We start from the raw sequence: 24,177 nt of genomic DNA on the forward strand, positions 1-24,177 counted from the left end.
GACACCACTGCACTCCAGCCTGGGTGACAGCGAGCCAAGAAAGAAAGGAAAGAAGAGAAGGAGAAGGAAGGAAGGAAGGAAGGAATTAAACCTCTTTTCTGTTTGAGCCATTTCATTTTGGGCCTGTCTGTCCCAGAGGTTTAACTACACTAATGTAGAGCGTCTTTTAGTAAAGGTTTGTTGTTGATTTGTTTCTACTTACATGAGATGTCTCCATTTTACCCTCAGTCTTGAAATAAAATTTTGCTGTGTGTTCATTTTTGCTTTGAATTGAATTATTTTCTTGAACATAGTGAGGCAGGAGAACAGGGTCTGGAGGCCAATTCATGCTGACTCCCTAGAACTAAATCAAATGGAAACTCTTCCGCTATGACAGAAAGTGTCCTCTCCATTTACATAGGACGTACACCAAGAAACCAATGGAAACCTCTAGAGGGTATTTAAACCCCCAGAAAAATCTGTAACGGGGCTCTTGAGCCCCTATGCTCAGCCGCTCCCACACTGTGGAGTTATTTTCGTTTTCTTTTCTTGTTTCTTTTTTGAGATGAAGTCTCGCCCTATCGCCCAAGCTGGAGTGCAGTGGTGCGATCTCGTCTCACTGCAACCTCGGCCTCCCGGATTCAAGCAATTCTCCTGCCTCAGCCTCCCGAGTAACCGAGACCACAGGCGTGCACCACCATGCCCAGCTAATGTTTGTATTTTTAGTAGAGAGGGGGTTTTCACCATGTTGGCCAGGCTGGTCTCAAACTCCTGACCTCAGGTGATCTGCCGCCCGCCTTGGCCTCCCAAAGTGCTGGGATTACAGGCCTGAGCCACCGCGCCTGGCCACACTTTTGTTTTGCATAAATCTCGCTTTTGTTGATGCTTCCTTCTTTCCTCGCTTTGTGCGTTTTGTCCAGTTCTTTGTTCAAGACGTCAAGAACCTGGACACCCTCCACCAGTCACAATATCGGTTTCGCTTTCCATTCCATTTTATCCAGGATGGTTTTATCTCCACCCTGGCATTATCTCCACCCTGGCATTTGCAGAATCCGGGCAAGTACACAAATGGATGCTCCACAATACTTGTCTAGATATTTAAAAGTTATAAATAAAATAATTTAAATGAATCAAAATTTTATTATTTAAATCTGTTGAAGTCCTGTGTACTTGAAAATAAAACTCTTCCTAATGTGGCGTTCAGTGCCCACGCCGCTGCCACCGTGCCCTGGCCCTGCGCCTGGGCGCGCTGTGTCTGCTGCTGCAGACGCGGGCGGGCGGGGGAGGCGGCGCAGAGCCCGGCAGGCGCCGCCGTTGCCTCCGCCTCCGCATCCGCGCGGTCTCCCCGGGGTCAGCTGGGACCCCGAGGGCTGGGGCGGGGGCGCGGGCGACTGCGGTGGGGCCTGGAGGGCGCTGGTCACAGCCCAGGGCGGGGTCCCGGGGACGCCCCTCGGACTTAGATCTGCGAGCGGCAGCTCGGGCCTGGGGGCGGGGCCTGGGGCGGGGCCTGGTGGAGAGCGCGCCGCTTGCTCTGCTCGCGCTGATCTCGCGAGGGCCGCCTGGTCTCGCGGCACTGGCCTGTGGGCGGAGCGAGCCCTGAAAGGCTGGGCGAGGGGGCGGCTCCGCGGGGCCGGGCGAGTAGTCCAGAGCGCCATGGCCGCCCTGCGTGTCCTGCTCTCCTGCGTCCGCGGCCCGCTGAGGCCCTCGGTTCGCTCTCCCGCGTGGCGTCCCTTCGCCTCGGGTGAGTGCGCGGTGAGAGCTGGCGGCCCGAATCTCGTCCTGACTCCGACCTGTATGCCCAGACCAGATCCCAGACCGCACCCGCCTCCCGCCTGACCCCGCATCCCCCACCTGAACCCTACCCGCACCGCACTCCGCCTGACCCCGCACCCCCCCACCTGACCCCGCACCCCCGGCCTGGCCCGGCAGCCCTCTTCCGCCCGATCCCGCATCCCCAGGGCCTGACTCCGCACTCGCCTGCCTGACTCCGCACCTACCACCTGACCCCGACCCGCAGCCCCTGCCTGGTTCAGGCCTGCAACACCCCCCTCGCCTAGTGCTGCACCCCCCACCTGACCCGCACCCACAGCCTGACCCAGGCTTAACACCCCCCCACCACCCGCCACCCCGCACCGACACCACCCACCTGATCCTGGCCTGCACCCCCACCCCCCGCCTGGCTCTGCAGGAGGCCACTCTCACCAGGCCACGCCCTGCGGGAGGCCCGGCGGCTGGCTGGTACTGCCCCAATGCCAAGACCTCTGGCCAACTGGGCGCATGGTGGGGGTTGTGAAAATCCCAGGTGTTCCCTCGGCTCTAAGAGCAGGTGTAGCCCCTGTGCAGCAGGCCAGCCCGAGAACAGGAGATGCAGGTACATTTTGTCCTGGGTGCCTCCTGACCAGGGCCGCCCCTCAGAGGGTCCTAAGGGAAAAGCTGACACCTCCTCCCCAGCCACAGGGGGTGCCCTCTTCCTCCCTCGTGGCTCACCTGGGGCCCCATTCACCAGCGGCCATCACTGGCTCTAATATCTGAGGAATCTTGGGCCGTGCCTTGGGCTGGGGAAGAACTCTTGCTTCTTCTTCCTCCCTCACCCTGTGTATCCAGTGGACCGCTGAGTTGTGTTGGTTTCATCCCTAAGCTCTCCTTGGCCTTCGGCTTCTCCACCCTGACAGCAACCCTTTCCTGGATCTTGCATGGCAGGCACTGCTGCCAGACACTTCACTTCTGATCTTCCAGTTACCCCTAGAAACTCACAGGATACAGCGGGGCACAGTGGCTCATGCCTATAATCCCAGCACTTTGGGAGGCTGAGGCAGGTGGATCACCTGAGGTCATTGAGACCACCTTGGCCAACATGGTGAAACCCCATGTCTACTAAAAATACAAAAATTAGCTGGGTGTGGTGGTGTGTGACTGTAGTCCCAGCTACTCGGGAGGCTGAGACAGGAGAATCACCTGAACCCTGTAGGCAGAGGTCGCAGTGACCCGAGATTGCGCCACTGCACTCCAACCTGGGCAATAGAATGAGACTCAGTCTCAAAAAAAACAAAAAAAAAAAACGAAACCCATAGCACAGGGACTATGATCCCTGCTTTGCCACTAACAGAGGCAAGCACCCAACACACAGGCTACCTTTGTCTTTTCAGGTTCACCTTCTTGTAGGGACCAGCCCCACAGGGTCGGTGGGTCTCTCCCCGTGTGCGGCGACGAGAGAGTGTAGAAATAAAGACACAAGACATAAAAGGCAGCTGGGCCCGGGGGACCACTACCAACCAAGTGCAAGGAGCTGGCTTACACCCCCTCACCTCTTGGCATTTGTTGAAAGAAGGTGTTTCCCGGTGCCTTGTCTCAGCAGAGTCCAGGGCTGTCTCCAGTGTGGTGTCCTGGGAAGAGCTGACCAAGGCATATTAGGAGAAGGAAAGCGGCTGTGGGCTGTGTTCTGTGCTGGGGATTTTTCTTTTTTTCTTTTTTTTTTTTTTTTTTTTTGAGACGGAGTCTCACTCTGTCGCCCAGGCTGGAGTGCAGTGGTGTGATCTCAGCTCACTGCAAGCTCCACCTCCCGGGTTCACGCCATTCTCCTGCCTCAGCCTCCTGACTAGCTGGGACTACAGGCGCCCGCCACAACACCCGACTAATTTTTTGTTTTTTTTTTTTTTTTTTTTTTGAGACGGAGTCTCACTCTGTCGCCCAGGCTGGAGTGCAGTGGCGCAATCTCGGCTCACTGCAAGCTCCGCCTCCCGGGTTTACGCCATTCTCCTGCCTCAGCCTCTCCGAGTAGCTGGGACTACAGGCGCCCGCCACCACGCCCGGCTAATTTTTTGTATTTTTAGTAGAGACGGGGTTTCACCGTGGTGTCGATCTCCTGACCTCGTGATCCGCCCGCCTCGGCCTCCCAAAGTGCTGGGATTACAAGCGTGAGCCACCGCGCCCAGCTAATTTTTTGTATTTTTGGTAGAGATGGCGTTTCACCATGTTAGCCAGGATGGTCTCAATCTCCTGACCTTGTGATCCGCCCGCTTTGGCCTCCCAAATTGCTGGGATTACAGGCATGAGCCACCGCGCCCAGCCTGGGGATTTTCTTTGGGACATGTTCAAACACATGTGAAAGCAGAGACAATGGCCCAAGGCTACCATCTATCCTTGTGGCTGAGAGCTACACCTGGAGCCACTGGGGACTGGGCAGGGAGCCCTCAGAGGGCCTCTTGGGGTCACACTGTATCCACCGGTGGGGCCACATCCCTTCCCCCACTCTCCCCAGTTTGATACCCCTTTTTGCCTTCTTGCTCTAGGTGCTAACTTTGAGTACATCATCGCAGAAAAAAGAGGGAAGAATAACACTGTGGGGTTGATCCAACTGAACCGCCCCAAGGCCCTCAACGCACTTTGCGATGGCCTGATTGACGAGCTCAACCAGGCCCTGAAGGCCTTCGAGGAGGACCCGGCCGTGGGGGCCATTGTCGTCACCGGCGGGGATAAGGCCTTTGCAGGTACACGCAGCAGCGAAGGCCTTTGTGTCTGGGCAGACGTGGGAGGCACGTGTGGCCTTGGGAGAAACCTCCAGACAGACTTGCACCTCTGTGATGGCAGAGGCACGCGACTGGGGACTTCCTCAAATGTCGAGTGAAGACGGTCATGGGAACGGCTTGCATGAGCAGCTTTGTGTATGCCGGAGCCGCACGTGCTCCACCAGCAAAATAGCTTCTTCAAAGGGGTTTAGGTCCTTGGCAGTCAGGCTTTGTGTGTGTCGAGGGCTTATGCCCTGAGAATATGCCCAGCCTCTGTGGGCGCCTCCCTCGCACCTGCCGCCTGCCCCAGGGCCCCTCTGCGTGACTTCTGTTATAGCTGGCATTACAGCGTCCCTACAGCTGTCCACATGGCCTGGTGTCAGCCGTGCCCAGCAACCCCAGTGCCTGTGTCTGGTGCGCTCCGAAGCTCCTTGTTGGTCTGGGGGATATAGGACGGGTGGGCTGTCTGCTCTCCGCTAACCGGAACCTCCTTTCCACTTCTGCTAGCTGGAGCTGATATCAAGGAAATGCAGAACCTGAGTTTCCAGGACTGTTACTCCAGCAAGTTCTTGAAGCACTGGGACCACCTCGCCCAGGTCAAGAAGCCAGTCATCGCTGCTGTCAATGGCTATGCCGTGAGTGTTGCTGCCAAGAGTCTCCTCCTCTCGTGGTTGAAGGAACTGTGCTGTGCATACACAGCATAACAGATTTTTATTTTGAAGAGGCCTTTAGTTCCCAGGCCAGCAGCCTCCTTTCCTGCCTCATGGTGCTAACGAGCCAGGAACTGTGTGGAGAGGACATCTCCTGACATCTGCTTTTTTCATGGCTGTTCACCTGATAGCTTCTCCCCAGCAAGCCTTTTGGAAGAGAGGTGTTGGCTTTGGCTACGTCTATAAACTCGCTTCTTTTGCTCCCCTTAAAAGCTCTGTGTCCTGGGACTATTTGCAGTGCTGAGACTGATCTTGGCCTATAGGGAAGCAATGTGATCATTTCATGACGCTCCCTTCCGTGTAAGCCAGGGGTCTGCGGATGGAGTTTTCTCGGCACAGCCACACCCACCTGTGCACCTAGTCTCTGGCTGCATTTCGGCCACAGCAGCAGAGTTGAGTCGTGACAGCAGAGCCTGTAAGACCCTCATGGCCCTTTACAGAATGTTTGCCAGCCCCTGGTAAACAGCATCAACCATCTGTAGTTAACTTATCATAGCAATTATCTAGTTTGGTGCCACTATGTTAGTCTTTGCCATACCCCCAACACTGTTTCTTTTAAATGGAAAATTTGAATAAGCAAGCAGTGATTTCTGACTGGGTTCCCCTGGTAAGACTCTCCTGATGCCAAATGTTTTACAGTTTGGCGGGGGCTGTGAGCTTGCCATGATGTGTGATATCATCTATGCCGGTGAGAAGGCCCAGTTTGCACAGCCGGAGATTTTACTAGGAACCATCCCAGGTAAAGAGTGACACTGTCTCTGGCATAGATGCCTTAGGTAATTACTCAAAATCTGCCTGTGTCTCAGGGCCCACAGCTCATATCTGACCAGAGGCCCTGGATGGGCAGCCCCATGTCTGGTCAGTGGTCCCTCTGTGGATAGCCACAGAGGCTAGAGTGGTTGTGACAGAGCTTGGGGGGAGCCTCAGAGTCCTGGGACTGTGTCTGGCTCCTGTGACTGTGCCTGGGTCCCACATCTGATGGTGTTGGGAGAGGCTGGTCCTGGGTAACACTGGCTTCTTTTTTTTTTTTTTTTTTTTGAGACGGAGTCTCGCTCTGTCCCCCAGGCTGGAGTGCAGTGGCGCAATCTCGGCTCACTGCAAGCTCCGCCTCCCGGGGTTCACGCCATTCTCCTGCCTCAGCCTCTCCGAGTAGCTGGGACCACAGGCGCCCACCACCACGCCCGGCTAATTTTTTTTGTATTTTTAGTAGAGACAGGGTTTCACCGTGGTCTCGATCTCCTGACCTCATGATCCGCCCACCTCGGCCTCCCAAAGTGCTGGGATTACAAGCGTGAGCCACCGCGCCCGGCCAACACTGGCTTCTAACCATGACAGTTCTTGCTTGTGATTCATGTCCATGGCAGAGAGAGAACATGGTGACCCTGGGTGGCACTGGGAGCTCTGCCCACTGCCGTCTCACTGGCCATGGAGGTCACATGGCCTGAGTTCAGGGTGGGGAGTCAGACCCCCCACCCAGGCCCGTGAGAAGGGCCTGGGCTCTTGGCAGAGAGAAACACCCTCTAACCCCAGGGTCCTCCTGGTAGGAAGGGTGGGCCCAGGCTGAGCAGCCAGCAAGGAGCTCAGACCCTGAGGGTGGACCGGTAGGAAGGGTGGGCCCAGGCCGAGCAGCCAGGAGGAAGCTGAGACCCTGAGGGTGGGCCTGGTAGGAAGGGTGGGCCCAGGCCGAGCAGCCAGGAGGGAGCTGAGACCCTGAGGGGAGCAGCTGCACTCAGGGCGCCCTTCGCTGCCTTCTGAATTTGACCAGGCTGATTCTAAGGCCTTGAGCTGTGAGCTTGGTGCGTTTGTTTAGGGTCTGATCCCTAGAACAGCTGCTACTATAAGGGACCAGTGCCTGGGGTCAGGGTGGCCTATAAGCTTCTAATATGTTGACCACAGAGGCTGGGGAGGGCCCCACAGAGCCACCACCTTGATCCAATGTCAGGGTGTTAGGGGAGTGTTGGGTCCAGCCCTATGGGGCTTAGCGGGTGTTCTCCCCGTGTGTGGAGAGGAGAGATTGTAAGAAATAAAGACGCAAGACAGAGATAAAGAAAAAGCAGCTGGGCCTGGGGAACCAGTACCATCAAGAGGCAGAGACCGGTAGTGGCCTCGAATGGCTGGGTGTGCTAATATTTATTGCATACAAGACAAGGGGGCAGGGTAAGGAGGGTGGATCTTCTAAGTGATTGACAAGGTGAAGCAAGTCACGTGATCTTAGGACAGGGGGCCCTTCCCTCTTAGGTAGCTGAAGCAGAGAGAAGGCAGCAAACGTCAGCATTTTCTTCTATGCCCTTACAAGAAAGATCAAAGACTTTAAGACTTTCACTATTTCTTCTTCCGCTATCTGCTACGAACTTCAAAGAGGAACCAGGAGTACGGGAGGAGCATGAAAGTGGACAAGGAGTGTGAACATTGAAGCACCACAGGGAGGGGTTTAGGCCTCTGGATGACTGCGGACAGGCCTGGATAATATCCAGCCTCCCACAAGAAGCTGGTGGAGCAGAGTGTTCTCTGACTCCTCCAAGGAAAGGCAGACTCCCTTTTGCGGTCTGCTGAGTAACAGGTGCCTTCCCAGACACTGGCGTTACCGCTTGACCAAGGAGCCCTCAAGCGGCCCTTATGCGGGCATGACAGAGGGCTCACCTCTTGCCTTCTAGGTCACTTCTCACAATGTCCCTTCAGCACCTGACCCTGTACCCGCCGGTTATTCCCAGGTTATATAGTAATGGAACAAAGAGTAATATAAAAGCTAATGATTAATAATGTTTATAATAATGATTGATAATTGTCCATGATCATCTCTATATCTAATTTGTATTATGCCTATTGTTATTCTGTTTTCTTTATTATACCAAAACAGTTTGTGTCTTCAGTCTCTTGCCTCGGCACCTGGGTAATCCTTTGCCCACAGGGGAGCACCAGATGTGGGGCCTGAGCTTGAAAAGGGGCTGCTGCCCCTGATGTTCCTGGGCTCTTGTGCTGCCAGGCCTCTGACCCCTGGACCTTGTCTCAGGGCCTATCCTAAGCCCCTTGGAACTTGCTGGCTGCACAGCTGTGATGTCTTCTTGGGTTCACTCATCACAGTGCCAGCCATGACCAGCCCCTCCCTGCAGGTGCAGGTGGCACCCAGAGACTTACCCGTACTGTTGGGAAGTCGCTGGCGATGGAGATGGTCCTCACCGGTGACCGGATCTCAGCCCAGGACGCCAAGCAAGCAGGTATGGGTTGGGGCTGCCCGCAAGAGCCACATGGAAACCCCAGGCGGCATCCAGGTGTCCCCCTCGCGGGAGCCCCACAGTAACCCCAGGCGGCATCCAGGTGTCCCCCTCGAGGGAGCCCCACAGTAACCCCAGGCGGCATCCAGGTGTCCCCCTTGTGGGAGCCCCACAGTAACCCCGGGTGGCATCCAGGTGTCCCCCTCGTGGGAGCCCCACAGAAACCCCGGGTGGCATCCAGGTGTCCCCATGGTGGTTGCATGAGCTTTTGGGTCCTGAGGACCTGGGAGAAGACTGACTGCCTTTTGTTTCTACATCTTGAAGTACTGTATGTACGGAAGTGGAACCACATGTAAGTATCTGGTACAGAATAACAGCCCAGCAGTTGCATCCCCAAAGTCCAGTGTAAGCAACAGGCATCTCCAGGCCTCAGTGGCCGGTCCTCCCACTGCCCTGTTGGTGATCACTGTCCCCGTGTCTGGCTGCCTCTGCCGTCGGAGCTGTGGACAGCCTGGCCCACATGTCTGAGAGCACAGTGACCGCGGTGCCAAGAGCACTCAGCACTCAGGAAGGGGCACGTGCGGCACTTCCTGGGTGGAAGCCGCCCTTGCTTAGCGTCCAGAGGCTGGGGTGCTCCAGCCACGCTGCTCCCGGCAGCCACCCACTCGAGAAGGAATAGACAAGTGCTGTTTCTGCACATCACTCATCGACTTTCTTGTGTTTCAGGTCTTGTGAGCAAGATTTGTCCTGTTGAGACACTGGTGGAAGAAGCCATCCAGTGTGCAGAAAAAATTGCCAGCAATTCTAAAATTATAGTAGCGATGGCCAAAGAATCAGTGAATGCAGGTAGGGGATCCCGCCAGGAAGAGAAACTGGAGAAGTCTCCGTGGCTGTCAGGAGTATTCCTGAGCAGCAGGCTTTCTGGCTCCAAATGAATATACCTTAAGCCCTCCTGGGCAGAAATGGTTCTCAGTGTCTCAGTTCTGCTGTCTGTAGAGTTGTGGTTTCTGGTCACACACTCAGGAACTCTGCTGAGATGTTCCCAGCTCCCCTTTGTACCAGGGCCCAAGAACTGAGCCAGGCCCGGGAGGTGAGGGCAGTACAGAGCTGGCCATGGCAGGGAAAGGCTGAGAAGGGAGCAGAGGTCCCAAAAGTAGAGTGGTCTCGCCCATGGGGAGGCTCGGTTCACCTCTCAGGACCTGGGGTTGGTGGCTGCGTGTGTGCCTGGCAGGTGGCTACGCAGGCTTGCAGGCCAGCGCCACGCTGTTCATTCTTGGCCTGGATCCCTTTTAGTTCTCCCTCTGCCAGGGAAGTGGATCTGAACTTCCCCTCCTCAGAAATGCTCAAGTTTTAATGTCACAGTTTATTCTCAGCATGCGGAATGAGATGGTTGTTAGCTGGTTGAGTCCAGATAGGTGCGGGTGGCCCCAGGCAGGTCCCCTAACCTCTCTGAGTACGTTTATCTCGAGGGTGTGGCCGTGCCCCCGGCTTGCCATTGGCTTGAGGCAGGATACGGTGAGGAGAGCATTTTGAAAAAATGGAGGCTGCTGTCGCCCAAGGCGTTTGGCAAGGTCGTGCTCCCCTCGGAGAGGATGCCTTCACCAGCCCTGGAACCACAGCGCCTTCCTCCATCTGCGCACCCGGATCTGCTCTGCTTGGCCTCGTGCAAAGAAGGGGCCTGGAATGAGCAGAGCCAAAGGCATTCTTGGTGCCGGCCGAGCCCAGCTCTGGCTCCCGTGCTGTCCTTCCTGGTTTTCATCCTTGGTTATTTTTCTCTGTTTGCAGCCCCGTTGCTGCCTCACAGCCTCTCCTCAAGGGCACAGTTTGCCATCTCACCTTTCATCCAGTTCCTCTCCCTTCTTGGGGCCCTGGGAGCGCTGACGTTCGGGGGCCATAGGAGCGCTGTTGGTTCTGCCAGGTCTCCACTGGGGCATTGCCTTCGAGAAGGGCGGCACCATGGAAGCCTGCGCAGGGCAGGGCCGCATCGAAAGCACAGTTGTGCATGGCTCAGTGAGGAAGGCTTCCTGTCACCATGCAGGAAAAGTTCTGCATGTAATATCTCCGTTCATAACTCTGGGACTTTGTTTTTCAGCTTTTGAAATGACATTAACAGAAGGAAGTAAGTTGGAGAAGAAACTCTTTTATTCAACCTTTGCCACCGTGAGTAAACAGTGTTCAACCGGAGAATCAAGCAAATTGCAGTCACACAAGTTGCTGGGAATTTCCTTTTAAATTTTATCATTAAGTATGGTTTCTTTCTGGTCAGAACTGCCAGCCTCACCTTTAACGAGATCAGATTTGCTCTATCAGTGGGTCTTGATGTTAGGAAAAAAGTAGAGCATGTGGAAGTTCAAAAGTACAGAAACCTTACAGGGGCTTTTCTTGTTTTTCCTGTTATGTGAGGTCTATGAATTGCATCCTCAAGCAGCTCCTTTATTGAAAATGCAGTTTCAGCCAGGCGGGTGTCGAGCATCCGTAGCCCCAGCTTCCTGGGAGGCTGAGGCGGGTCGTTGGAGTCCAACTGGGCAGCAAAGCAAGACCCCGTCTCAAAAAAAACACTTTTTTAAAAAATGAGGCCGGGCGCAGTGGCTCACACCTGTAATCCCAGCACTTTGGGAGGCCGAGGTGGGTGGATTGCCTGAGCTCAGGAGTTCGAAACCAGCCTGGGCAACATGGCGAAACCCGTCTCTACTAAAAAATCCAAAAAACTTAGCCAGGTGTGGTGGCAGGTGCCTGTAATCCCATCTACTCTGGAGGTTGAGGCAGGAGAATCGCTTGACCCCGGAGGCGGAGGTTACAGTGAGCCGAGATCACGCCACTGCACTCCAGCCTGGGCGACAGAGTGAGACTCTGTCTGAAAAAAAAAAATGTAATTCATTTTACCCATGATTTTTTTAGATCATTCCAATTATTTGGAATAGGCTCAAATGTATTCTAATAAGATAAGCTGAAGCTTTAGAGCAATATTTTATAAGATTTCTGCCAGTAACTTAAAGTAATCCCACTAATTACCATCATAATTTTTATTTTTTTCCCTTTGAGGCAGAGTCTTGCTCTGTCATTCATGCTGGAATGCAGTGGTGAGATCTCAGCTCACTGCAACATCTGCCTCCTGGGTTCAAGTGATTCTCCTGCTTCAGCCTCCCGAGTAGCTGGGATTACAGGTGCCCACCACCACTCCTGGCTAATTTTTGTATTTTTAGTAGAGACAGAGTTTCACCATGTTGGCCAGGCTGGTCTTGAACTCCTGACCTCAAGTGATCTGCCTGCCTCAGCCTCCCACAGTGCTGGGATTATAGGCGTGAGCCACTGCACCCGGCCAGATTACCATTTTAATTCATGTCTTTCACTGGGAGAAAGTCATACTTTGGTGTTTTAATTGTTCTATAAAATAAAAATTAAAAGTGGTTTGGGCACCTGAGGAAGGGGTACAGATGCATGTGTGTGTGTGCACGCACACCTGGGGACACGTGCACACAGTGTAAGAAAAGCAGATGCAGAGTTGAGTTCTCATGTCCTACTCCAACACAGAGTAGCCCCGATACAGGTCACCTATCATCCAGTTGATGACTTGGTGAGTGACCAAGATGGGTGCATCCGAGGCTCTTTAGATGTGAGCTTCTTGGACATTCACAGTGGCCCCTGGATGACCGTCACCTAGACTGGTGAAGAGAGGCGGTGAAAATCCCCGCGCCCAGGCCCCGCTCTGATTGGGCAGGTGTTCCTGCCGCTGAGTCCCCTCCCCGGCCCCCTGGGCCCCTGTGAGCATGAGTGAGTCAGGGCCAGGGAGACACGGATGGACATTGGCATCAGGCTCTGTGAGGAGACTGCGTGTCCAGCTCTGTTTCTGTTCCTTTTCCTACCAGGATGACCGGAAAGAAGGTATGACCGCGTTTGTGGAAAAGAGAAAGGCCAACTTCAAAGACCAGTGAGAACCAGCTGCCCCTGCCTCACACCTCTGCTTGGAGAGGACAAGTGCAGCCTGTCAGTTTTAGAAGCAAGTAAATCATCCTCTTTTCAAGAGCAGTGTCCGTGGTGTGCAGTTTCTCTCCGATTGCTGCATGGTCACGGCCCGACCTCTCACAGCATGACAGCCTTTTTCACCCAGCCTGTGAGGGTCCGTGTTCGCATCCTGACTGGAGCACCTTCTTCCAAATCTAAAATTCTGCTGAGGAGCCCCCGCTGGTCCCTCTGGGCATGCTGTGCTCGGACGGAAAGCAGGGCCTGCGGGTCCTTGTGTCCCTGCCGCTGAGGAATGGGGCTGCTCTGAGGGAAACACCGTATGCTGCCTTCACACAGATGCTCTGCTGATTCAAGTGATGGTGATTCAGATTACATCATGCCCTGTAGTCACGTCTGGAATGAGTATTCTGTCGTGTCGGTTGTTTTCTTAAACTTTTTTGTTTTTTCACTGTAAGGAACAACATTCAAACAAAACAAGTTCGTATAGTAAGTTGCCTCACATCATACTTCCAGGGTAGCCACTGTGAACAGCTGGGTTTGTGGCTTCCTAGAGACTTCTGTGCACGCACGCACACACCCCCCGCACCACCCCCACACCCCACCCCCCCCGCACCACGCACACACCCCCCGCACACACCGCACACCCACCCCCCGCACACCCCCCCCGCACCCCCCCCCCCCCCCCCCCCCCCCCCCCCCCCCCCCCCCACCCCCCCCCCCCCCCCCCCCGCCCCCCCCCCCCCCCCCCGCCACCACCACCCCCCCGCACACCCGCACACACCCCTGCACACACGCACACACCCCCGCACACGCACACACCCTGCACACACGCACACACCCCTGCACACGCACACACCCCCGCACACGCACACACCCCTGCACACGCACACACCCCCGCACACCACCACACACCCCCCCCCCGCACACGCACACACCCCCCCCCCCCCCCCCCCCCCCCCCCCCCCCCACACGCACACACCCCCACGCACACACCCCGCACACCCCCCCCCCCCCCCCCCCCCCCCCCCCCCCCCCCCCCCCCCCCCCCCCGCACACACCCCCCCCCCCACCCCCCCCCCACCCCCCCCCCCCCCCCCCCCCCCCCCCCCCCCCCACACACCCCGCACACGCACACCCCCCCCACCCCACCCCCGCACACGCACACACCCCCGCACACACGCACACACCCCGCACACGCACACACCCCCGCACACGCACACACCCCCGCACACACGCACACACCCCGCACACGCACACACCCCCCCCGCACACCGCACACACCCCCCCACACGCACACACCCCCGCACACGCACACACCCCCGCACACGCACACACCCCCGCACACGCACACACCCCCGCACACACGCACACACCCCCGCCACCGCACACACCCCCCCGCACACACCCCCCGCACCACCCACACGCCACACACCCCCCCGCCACACGCACACACCCCCCGCACACGCACACACCCCCCACGCACACCCCCACACGCACACACCCCCGCACACGCACACACCCTGCACACGCACACACCCCCGCACACGCACACACCCCCGCACACGCACGCACACACGCACACACACACGCACACACCCCCGCACACGCACACACCCCCCCACCCACACCCCCCACCACCCCCCCCCCCACCCCCCCCCCCACCCCACCCCCCCCACCACCCCCCCCCCCCCCCCCCCCCCCCCCCCCCCCCCCCCCCCCCCCCCCCCCCCCACCCCCCCCCCCCCCCCCCCCCCCCACCCACACCCCCCGCACACACGCACACACCCCTGCACACGCACACACCCCCGCACACACACACCCCTGCACACGCACCACCCCGCACACCACACCCCCTGCACACGCACACACCCCCGCACACACGCACACACCCCCGCACACGCACACACCCCCGCACACACGCACACACCCCCGCACACGCACACCCCCGCACACCACACCCCCGCACACGGCACACCCCCGCACACGCGCACACCCCCGCACACGCGCACACACACGCACACACCCTGCACACGCACACACCCCGCACACGCACACACCCCCGCACACGCACACACACACGCACACACCCCCGCACACACGCACACACCCCCGCACACACACGCACACACCCCCGCACACGCACACACCCCTGCACACGCACACACCCCCGCACACGCACACACCCCCGCACACGCACACACCCCCGCACACGCACACACCCCCGCACACGCACACACCCCCGCACACGCACACACCCCCGCACACACGCACACACCCCCGCACACACGCACACACCCCCGCACACACACGCACACACCCCCGCACACACGCACACACCCCGCACACGCACACACCCCCGCACACGCACACACCCCGCACACGCACACACCCCGCACACGCACACACACACGCACACACACCCCGCACACACGCACACACCCCGCACACGCACACACCCCCGCACACGCACACACCCCCGCACACGCGCACACCCCCGCACACGCGCACACACCCCCGCACACGCACACACCCCCGCACACGCGCACACCCCCGCACACACGCACACACCCCCACACACACGCACACACCCCCGCACACACGCACACCCCCGCACACGCACACCCCCGCACACGCACACACCCCGCACACGCACACACCCCCGCACACGCACACACCCCGCACACGCACACACCCCCGCACACACACACACCCCCGCACACACACGCACACACCCCCGCACACACACGCACACACCCCCGCACACGCACACACCCCCGCACACGCACACACCCCCGCACACGCACACATCCCCGCAGACACGCACACACCCCCACACACGCACACACCCCCGCACACGCACACACCCCTGCACACGTGCACAGGCATGGTCTATGGTTTTCTTCCACACCCACTTATGTAGAGCCCGTTCCTCACGAGAGCACACCCTATTTTCTTTGTACTTCTGTCATAAGGAACTCTCTGTTCAGTTTACTGCACTCTTCTCTATTGTGGTAACACATGACGTAAACTTGATCATCTTAACCGTTGTTTTTTAGAGACGGGGCTGGAGTGCCGTGGCTCAATCACAGCTTACTGCAGCCTGAATCTCCTGGGCTCAAGTGATCCTCCCCTCTCCCAAGAGCTGGGACCACGGGGGTGCACTGCCACACCCAGCTAACTTTTTAAATTTATCTTTTGTAGAGACGGGGTCTCCCTGTGTTGCCCAGGCTGGCCTGAACCATTTTAAGTGCACATTTCAGTGACATTAAGTACGTTCTCGTTGTGCAGCCATTACTATCCAAGTAAGCTTTCATTTTCCCAAACAGAAACCGTTCCCATTAAACAACCCCTTTTCTGCTTCCCTCCAGCTCCTGGCACCCATGCTTCTACTTCGTGTCTCTATGGAGGGACCTCCATTTGTCCCTTTGGGTCAGGCTCATTTCACTCAGCCCCACCCCAAATCCCTAGGTTGAAATCCTAACCCCTACCATGACTGCATTAGGAGGGGGGACTTTGGGCAGTGACTAGTCACAAGGGCGGAGCTCTTCAAATGGGATTAGTGCCCTATAAGGGGGCGGAGCTCCAGTGGGACTAGTGCCCTATGAGGGGGCAGAGCTCCTCCAGTGGGGTTACTGCCCTTAGGAGAGCCCTGAGGGCACTCTTTTGCCCCTCCCACCATGTGGGTGCTCTGTGGGAAGGTGCTGTCTGTGAACCAGGGTGGGCCTCATCACACACCGAACCTGCCTGGAGCCGTGGCCTCCAGAACTGTGGAAAGTCAGTGTTTATCAGCCACCCAGACCATGCCACTGCATCACAGCAGCCCAAGCTACATACTGTCCAGAAGGTTTGTGCCTGTTGTGGCATGTTTCACCATTTGATTTTTTTCATTAAATGACGGTCCTATAACATTCTTCTTAGTGGCCCTGCGGTTTCATACTATGACATGTCATCATGCCCATGGTTCTAGATATTTCCCCCAGGGAAGCCCACCTGCCCCCTAGCTCAGTGCAGACACCAGAGAGCGTTTGCAGATGTCTCCTCCACTTGGCCCCGCAGCTCGGTGTGGGTAGGTGGTCTAGATTGTGGTCATGGCCTTGGGTTGGGTGGGCAGAGTGTGTGAGCCCCCACCCCTGAGGACTTGGGCTGAATACCAAGGACAGGTTCACCTGCATCAAGAAAGAAGAACAGTGACCTTTGCTGAGCTCTGGCTCCCTGAACACTGCAGGTGCCACGCCCATGTGTCCAGTTACATGTATACGTAAAGTGGGCACACGCGTGCTCTGCGACCGCTCGCCTTGCAGGCATTGGCTCTGCACTCCCACCCACCCTGTCTGTCCTCCTGTGTGCCGTGATTGGAGTCCACTAGTTCAGAGCCGGCTTCAGGGTGGAGCAGGTTTATCTCGCCTCTGCCAGGCCAGGTGGGAGTTCTCATGCAGTTGGCCTTAAAACAGGCAGGAGATGTTCTTTTCAGATAAGCCTCAGATAAGCCTTGGGATCTGGGACTGTTTGACAGATACTGAAACAGATACAAAGGGAGTTTGATTCAGGTCCAACAGGACGTAACAGGCTCTTCCCTTGGGGTAGGGAACCTGGAACCTGCTCACTTACTGGAGTGGAGCGCGTGGAGGTCCGTGCGGGTCATGAACCACTGGCCCTGGAGCCTGGAGTAAACATGCAGAGATCGATAGGCACCAAATGTTCAAGTATGCAAGGGAGGAAGCCTGAACATTGAGAAAATCCACTCCATTTAATTTTTCATGTGCACTGGGGTCAGCCTCCATAATTTGATTTCAAGCAATGGAACCCCAGAGATCCGTAGGGCCGGTTGCAGCCTCGCGTTCATACCTGTGTCAGCCACACTTGGCTGGAAGCCAAGAAAGGGCCCAGCATGGAAGCTGCATCTCAGAGGGCTGCGTCTAGTTATCTGGTTCCAGAGCTTGGCAGGGAGAGACACCCAACCCTTAGGCTGGGGAGTGGACTTTGTCTTCATGCTGGCCCCAGGGAGCCTGGAGGGAGGGGTGCCCCTGTCCGGAGCAGGGGAACCCCAGACTGAGTGAGGCTTCCACTCACTCCTGAGCTAGTTGACCTCTGGCCCCATTATTGTTTGGGGTTTGATTAGGTGTTTTTTGTTTGTTGGTTTTGGTTTTTTTTGAGACGGAGTCACTCTCTGTCACCCAGGCTGGAGAGCAGTGGAGTGATCTTGGCTCACTGCACCCTCCGCCTCCCAGGTTCAAGCAGTTCTCGTGCCTCAGCCTCCCAAGTAGCTGGGATTACAGGCGCTGGTCACCATGCCCAGCTAATTTTTGTATATTTTAAAGAGACGGGGTTTCACCATGTTGGCCAGGCTGGCCTCCAACCCCTGACCTCAAGTGATCCACCCGCCTCTGCCTCCCAAAGTGCTGGGATTACAGGTATGAGCCACCGCGCCCGGCCTGATTTGGTTTTGAAGCTGAAAACTTTCTTGCCCATCTCTGTAAAGTCGGCTTGCCCTTGTATATTTGGGTAAACGGTGACTCTCCACTTACAGGTTGGAGTAGAAATTGCCCAGGTACAGCTCTGAAACCCGGTGGCCTCGGTGCAAAGCCACTCCTCATCGGCAGGCCCTGGGCAGCCCTGGTCTCTGCCCGAGCGGCCGGCCCAGGGCCAGCTGTTCAGGTGCTGCTGGGTGCCAGCTTGGGTGGCCCTACCAGGCTTTTTCGACGCAGCCTAGGCCACTTCCCATGGGGACTGGCTCCTAGGGCCAAGCAGTTCAACATGGAGACGTCTGTTTCCTCCGGGTTTTCTGACATGGCTTTGTCATTTTTCACATACAGATTGATTTTCAGAACTTTTTAGGAGCCGCCAGGCCTCGAAGCATTTGTGTCACCTCAGGGCTGAGGGCCAGGGCCGCAGTGCTGGCCCTACAGCTGGCGTCCAGCTGGGAATCATGTGGAAGAAGGTGGCTCCGCGGAGGGAGGGCCTGGCCAGCCTGAGCCCAGCCGAAGGTGAGGACGCCGCCGTTCTGGGAGGGGGTTGCAGGCCGCTGACACTGGGGGATGACGGAGGACCCTTAGGTGTCCTGGCACTTCGCAGCTGAGCCTGGAAGCTGGGCCTGGCTGCCCTCCTGGACCCCCGCAGGGGGTCCGAAGTCCCGGCTCCCGTGTCCCTTGCTCCCGGCCCCTCAGGAGCGTGGGCTGAAGGCCTGGGTCCAGCTACCCACCATGGTGACCCCAGGGACCCGGTGAGCTCCGGGCATTCTGCCAGGCCTAAGGGCAGCACGACGTGGTCAGAGGGCAGAGACCCTCATGAGGGGAGGCCGCGGCGGTTGAACCCCTTCGGCCTGAGGGAGCTCGGGGTAGGAGGCTCGGGTAGGGACACTGGGGAGCCCCCGGCCACAACGCAAGGGCGCCCGAGTCTCGGACCTGGCGAGGGGCCCGTGGGCTGGCTGGGTGTTGCCCCCACGCCACGACTCAGCCCGCGCGTCCCCAGTTCCTGGGGCTCGCCGCCCTTCCTTGAGCCGCAAGCGGACCCCAGCCCGCCGAACCCTAGGCCCAGCCCGTTCCCAAGCCCCAAGCCCGGGACCCTAAAGCCCCGCCCTCCCCATAAAGCCCCGCCCTCCCCGGAAAGCCCCGCCTCGGCCCCTAAACCCCGCCCTCCCCGTAAGGCCCCGCCTCGGTCCCTAAGCCCCGCCCTCAACGTGAGGCCCCGCCCCGCCCCCAGGCCCCGCCTGCCCCGTCTGCCGGGCCATGGTGGGGCTGAAGGGTGTCCCCGCACTGCTGTCCCCCGAGCTGCTCTATGCGCTGGCGCGGATGGGGCACGGGGATGAGATCGGTGAGCGCAGCGGGCCGGGGCTTCCGGGAGCACCCCGGGGCAGGCAGGAGGGCGAGGCTTGCGCGGGTACCCCCGGGCCGGGAAGGGCCGGGTCCTGGGGTGGGGGCGTTGCTCTGGCCTCCCTGGCTTCCGGGCAGGAAGCCCCCTCCCCGGCATTCTTTAGGGAACTGAGACCTCGTGGGGCTCTGGGCGGGGCCGGCCCGAGCTTCTCCCGGAGTCTCTCCCCAGACGGCCCGAGAGGCCTCGCGTCTGGACTGCCCCTGAGGGTTCGGCGCTTTTTCTTCTCCTGGGGCCTGGGGTCCCGGGGCAGGGGTTGGGTGGCCGGGGGCCTGGTCCGGGCATCGCGGGCAGCCGCGCGTCCTCTGGCCCCTGGGGAGGCGGCCGGGTCCGGGTCGGCCCCCTGGCCTGGTCAGCACCCGACAGCCTCGCGGGCAGCTGTTGACGCCTCTCCGCCTCCCAGACAGGGACCTTGCCCTCCCCACCTCCCCACCTGGCTTCCAGCCCTGCAGATCTGACTGCGGCCGGTCGGCGGTGGGGGCGCCCAACCGGCTGACCTGAGACCCCTTGTGACCCACGATCTGCCGCCATGACTCGGTGGGAGGATGGGCGGCGCCGACCCCGAGGGCAGGGATAGGTGCTGACCACGGGCTGTCCTCCCGGCTGTTTAGTTCTTGCGGACTTGAACTTCCCGGCCTCCTCCATCTGCCAGTGTGGGCCCATGGAGATCCGTGCAGACGGTGAGCGAGCCCCAGGTCCCCCAGGGCAGGGCGGGCGGGTGAGCAGTGCTCCTGGCTCTGAGGCTCCTCTGTGGTCTGTCGTGGCCCCAAGTCCATGCTTGCAGTGTGAAGGGTGCAGACAGGCAGGCGGGCGGGCAGGCTGGAGACTGAGTGCCGCCTCCTCCGCCCTCCAGGCCTGGGCATCCCGCAGCTCCTGGAGGCGGTGCTGAAGCTGCTGCCCCTGGACACCTATGTGGAGAGTCCGGTGAGGGCTGAGTCGCTCCTGCACCCTGCTGCTCCGTGCCTCGGTTTCCCCTTTTGCGGGCTTCATAGGGCCCACCTGCCTTGGAGTGGGGGGGGGGAGGGAAGCCATGTGTCCCCAAAGGGGCCCTGACCCTCACCAGGGGAGTCCCGAATGGTCACCTGACCAGGAAGGCTGGCAGTGCCCAGGGCCCCAGAGCTGACCCCTCCCTCTAGGCTGCAGTCATGGAGCTGGTGCCCAGCGACAAGGAGAGGGGCCTGCAGACCCCAGTGTGGACAGAATACGAGTCCATCCTACGCAGGGCCAGCTGCGCGGTAAGCCTGCAGCCCCAATTGTGGGGAAAGGGCCAGGGACCCTCTGTCTCCTGGAGGCTCAGGAGGAGCCAAAGACAGAGGGTCCCAAGCTCTGTCCTCAGGCGGTCTCCCACCCATCACCCTGAGAACCCCCGACCACTGGCACTCCCTCACCAGCCGGGTGGAAGAGGTGCACCTGGGCAGTGTGGCCCCTCCTCCTCTGCCTCTGAGCTTTCCACCTGCCCTGCCCTGCCCAGGATCCTGACCTGCCAGGGGGGTCATCACCCACCACAGCCTGTGAGTGGAGCCTGGGGGACTCAGGATGCCTGGCCTCCACTCCTCAATCTCCCCTGGAGGGGTGCCCCCTGGTCCCAGGTCTCTCGCCCCATCCTGGCTGTGGTTGGTCAGAGGCCTAGTTGGATGCTGTGTCTCACTCAGCCCCCTCCACAGCTTGCCTTGCAAGGGGACAGGCCCATTTTCCTGGGCAACCCACCGGCAGGTCTTGAGCAGGGCCTCCATAAGGGGGGCCGGGGCTCTCGTCCTGGGCAGGGGACCCCCCAGGACAGCTGGCAGGGGCTCGACAGTCTACTGAGCTGTCTGGGTGGCCCCAGGCCAGGCAGAGACCCAAGCATGACAGGTTCCTCATCCACCATGTCCTGGGACCCCCTGTCCTAGGCCTTGGGAGCCGGAGGCTGAGTGACCGTGGGGCCCTTGCAGGGGGAGAGCCCAAGAAATGGAACTCAGGGGCCCCGCTTCCTGATGCCCTCCCTGCTAGGGCCCTGGGGAGTCCAGGGCTGGCCCATGAGGGTTTCTGGGCAGGGTTCCCTCCAACCCTGCCATTTTGTCTTCCAGACAGCCCTGGCAAAGATAGAGAGGTTTGAGTTTTATGAGCGGGCTAAGAAGGCTTTTGCTGTTGTGGCAACGGGGTGAGTTCCAGCTGGCTCAGGCCTGCCCCCATCCCCACCGGGGCCTCAGAAGCTGCCCCTACCCTCTTCTCAGCTTCTGCCTGGCTGAGGCTAGACGTCCCACAGAGTGGAGAGACCAGGGAGGAGTTTCGGGGGGCAGGGCCCCCATTTGCCTGAGCATCAAGTGGGTGAAGGTGGACAGGGTCTGCTCTGTCCCCCAGATGCTGGAGCAGGGTCTCAGCACCCTGACCCTGCAGCCCAGCTCAGTGCCAGGCTTGGCTCCTCTGCAGGGAGACGGCCCTCTACGGAAACCTCATCCTCAAGAAGGGGGTGCTTGCCCTCAACCTCCTGCTGTAGGCCTGGTGAAGACCACCTGGGCCAGAAGAGGAATTGGGGCCACCCTGAGCTTCAGTATCACCACTCACAACAGGCCTCCCAGCGGCAGCTCCCAGACCTGGGCCCTGGCCAGGGCTCTAGGGGGCCGGCAGTCTTGGGGTGGGCCCTGCCAATTGGGACGAGTGTCCCTGATTTGTGAAAATGATGGAAAAACGTAGTTGCTGGTCAACGTTCAGTCTCAAGTTTCCAATTCCAGCTCTGTTCTCACTCAGACTTGTTTGGTGCTGAGCTCAAGGGAGGCTGCTGGCTCCAGAGCGGCCCCCACGTACCCTTGAGGAAACCTTGAGTGGGAAATCAGGCCTGGGGCCCTGGGGACACCAAGGGCTGGAGTGGGGGCAGTGGCTGCCCTGGAGGCCTTGAGAGGGGTGGGGACTTCTGCCATAGCCCCTGGGCTGTGGACACCAAGGGGGTTCTTCACTGGGGTCCATTCCTTCCACCCAGCAGCAAGGCAGGTGGCAGGGGCTGGACTGGACGCTTCGGGAGGAACTGTGTGAGCTCTGTTGAGGGAGGTGCCGGCCGGAGAGGCCTGGGTGTGGGCCGTGCCCTGTGCCTGTGGCAGTAGGTGGCCTCCTGCTGAAAGCCTCACTTGCCCTGGCAGGCAGGGGTGGGATGCAGGGGGTTCTTGAAAGGGGGTGCCTGGGAGGCTTGCCCATGGGATGCTTGGACTGGTCCCCAAGGATGGGGAAGAATAACCACCAGCCACTGTCCGGACCCTGGGCCTCTCCCCAGGACCCTCCCCCTGCTCCCCAGAACTTGCTGCAGTGACACAGGTACAGGAAGAAGATGGGGCAGGGCTGGAGTTTGAGGGACCAAGGGCAGAAGTGGGGATGACAGGGGCTTCCCCCAGGGCCTGGGGCTGGTGTCCCCAGGGCTCCAAGGGGCAAGTCCCAGGGTCCCAGATCCACATTCTGGACCACAGGAGAACCTTGGGGGTGCAGGCAAGCCCACCCCAGCTGAGATCTGGCCCCAAGTCTGGGGAAGGGACCCTGTCTGGGCTTGGCTGCAGACTTTGGGGTCCTGTCCGCCTGCTGCTCCCAGATGGCAGCCAAGGCCTCCGTGCTCACTAGTGGTCAGCCTTGGCCCCAGGGGCCTCGCACTTGCCTGGCCAGTCACTGTCCATCTCTAGACCCGATGGCCGCGTTGTGGCCTGACATCAGCAGTGTACCAGCTGATTGCACACATCCTCGCCCATCCCCAGGCTTAGCCCCACAGATGAGCCTCTGGGGCTAGTGTGTCCTCTCTAGCATTTTATATAAATGAAGCCATATATGAGTAAACTAAGTAAAATCGAGAAAAAACAAAGTAATGGGCAAAACAAAATAAAATCAAGACAGCTTAAAAAAAAAAAAAAGCCACAAACAACAGCTTGGGCTGCCTGGGGCCAGACCCTCCTGCAACCCCAGAGATCCAGGGTCTTCTACCTGTCTGGGGCTCAGGGAGTGGGGAAGGAGTTGCCCAAATCTCAGCCCTGAGCGTGTTGATTCCTCAATGCCCTCCCACCCCATGTTCTTATCAGGATGACAGGGGATGCTGCCAAGGGGAAAACTGGCAGCCCATCTCTGGCCCTTTTAGGACAGAACCTCAAAGGCCAGCTCATCCGCAAGCCAGGGTAACAGCTCTTACATTGTGGGATGCCGTGGGGCACCCTTGGGCAGTTACTCTCAGCCATTGGTGTCCTGGGAGAGCGGGGACTTGCCGGCAGTGCAGGGAGCTCTTCCACAGCTGGGCAAACCCTCGGCCCCCGAGTGGCTGCACGAGGGCTGAGCACAGAAGGATGGAGGGATGGGTGGCCTCTCTCCCTTGCTCTGTTCTGTCTTAGCTGCTGGAGCTGGCAAATGTGCGTGGCTCAGCCCCAGGCTTGGCACCAGGTGCTTCTCTCTCACCATAAGGATGAGACCGCCACGCAGGAACCCCACCCACATTTGCATGTACGCAGGAACCCAGGACACATGCGGTGTGTGAGTGACTCCAGCAGCCTGGACCTGCGCTGCAGCACTGGGCCTGCCTTCCCAGGCAGGGCAGGATGGGCACCCAGAGTGGGAGCTGCACAGAACGTCAGGAGGGCAGAAAGGCCATGTCCTGGGCCTGGGTCTACCCCCGCTCACCTGAGACCTGTGCACTTTCCACCTGAGCACATGCACATCCGTCCAGCTGGGCCCTGAGCCCCAGGCATTCGGCCTCCCTCCTCCCCGACCCTGTCTCAGGACCCTGCTGTAGGGAGCCCAGGGTGGGTTCTGTTTCTCAGCTGAGACTGGTCCCAGCCCCTAACTGCTGCCACACCCCTCACCATCCCAGTATTCAAGGAGGCGGCCTGGGGATAGTGCACTGTTCTGGGAGCCAAGGGTCACCTAGGCCTTGTGCAGCCCTTGATTCTCCCAGGCAGGGCAGGCCGGGCCCCAGTCACCGGTCTTCCAGGGCGTGTGGCC

At 59.0% G+C, this 24,177-nt stretch overlaps 2 protein-coding genes across 6 annotated transcripts; both read left to right on the plus strand.

Annotated features, from left to right (window-relative positions):
- Positions 1-1,565: 1,565 nt before the first annotated feature.
- On the plus strand, positions 1,566-12,755 carry ECHS1 (enoyl-CoA hydratase, short chain 1). The gene is made up of 8 exons (XM_003275487.3): positions 1,566-1,720; positions 4,269-4,466; positions 4,992-5,119; positions 5,834-5,933; positions 8,305-8,409; positions 9,133-9,252; positions 10,499-10,566; positions 12,273-12,755. The coding sequence occupies exons 1-8, from the start codon at positions 1,633-1,635 to the stop codon at positions 12,336-12,338; spliced, it is 873 nt and encodes a 290-aa protein (XP_003275535.2). The 5' UTR covers positions 1,566-1,632; the 3' UTR covers positions 12,339-12,755.
- Positions 12,756-15,577: 2,822 nt separating this feature from the next.
- Positions 15,578-21,942, plus strand: FUOM (fucose mutarotase). Of its 5 annotated transcripts, XM_030804864.1 has the most exons (8): positions 15,578-15,671; positions 16,012-16,213; positions 18,183-18,353; positions 19,848-19,916; positions 20,090-20,160; positions 20,373-20,471; positions 21,303-21,376; positions 21,646-21,942. In XM_030804864.1, exons 3-8 carry the CDS (start codon positions 18,296-18,298, stop codon positions 21,710-21,712), a joined length of 438 nt encoding a protein of 145 aa, XP_030660724.1. In that variant the 5' UTR covers positions 15,578-15,671; positions 16,012-16,213; positions 18,183-18,295; the 3' UTR covers positions 21,713-21,942. The 5 variants fall into 5 exon arrangements, with proteins under 5 accessions (XP_030660724.1, XP_030660716.1, XP_030660731.1 ...); XM_030804856.1 differs by lacking the exon at positions 15,578-15,671 and having other exon boundaries at positions 15,950-16,213; XM_030804871.1 differs by lacking the exons at positions 15,578-15,671; positions 16,012-16,213 and adding an exon at positions 17,910-18,024.
- The last annotated feature ends 2,235 nt before the right edge of the window (positions 21,943-24,177 follow it).

The sequence above is a fragment of the Nomascus leucogenys genome, chromosome 3 (assembly GCF_006542625.1).
Source record: "Nomascus leucogenys isolate Asia chromosome 3, Asia_NLE_v1, whole genome shotgun sequence".
Taxonomy (NCBI): Eukaryota; Metazoa; Chordata; class Mammalia; order Primates; family Hylobatidae; genus Nomascus; species Nomascus leucogenys.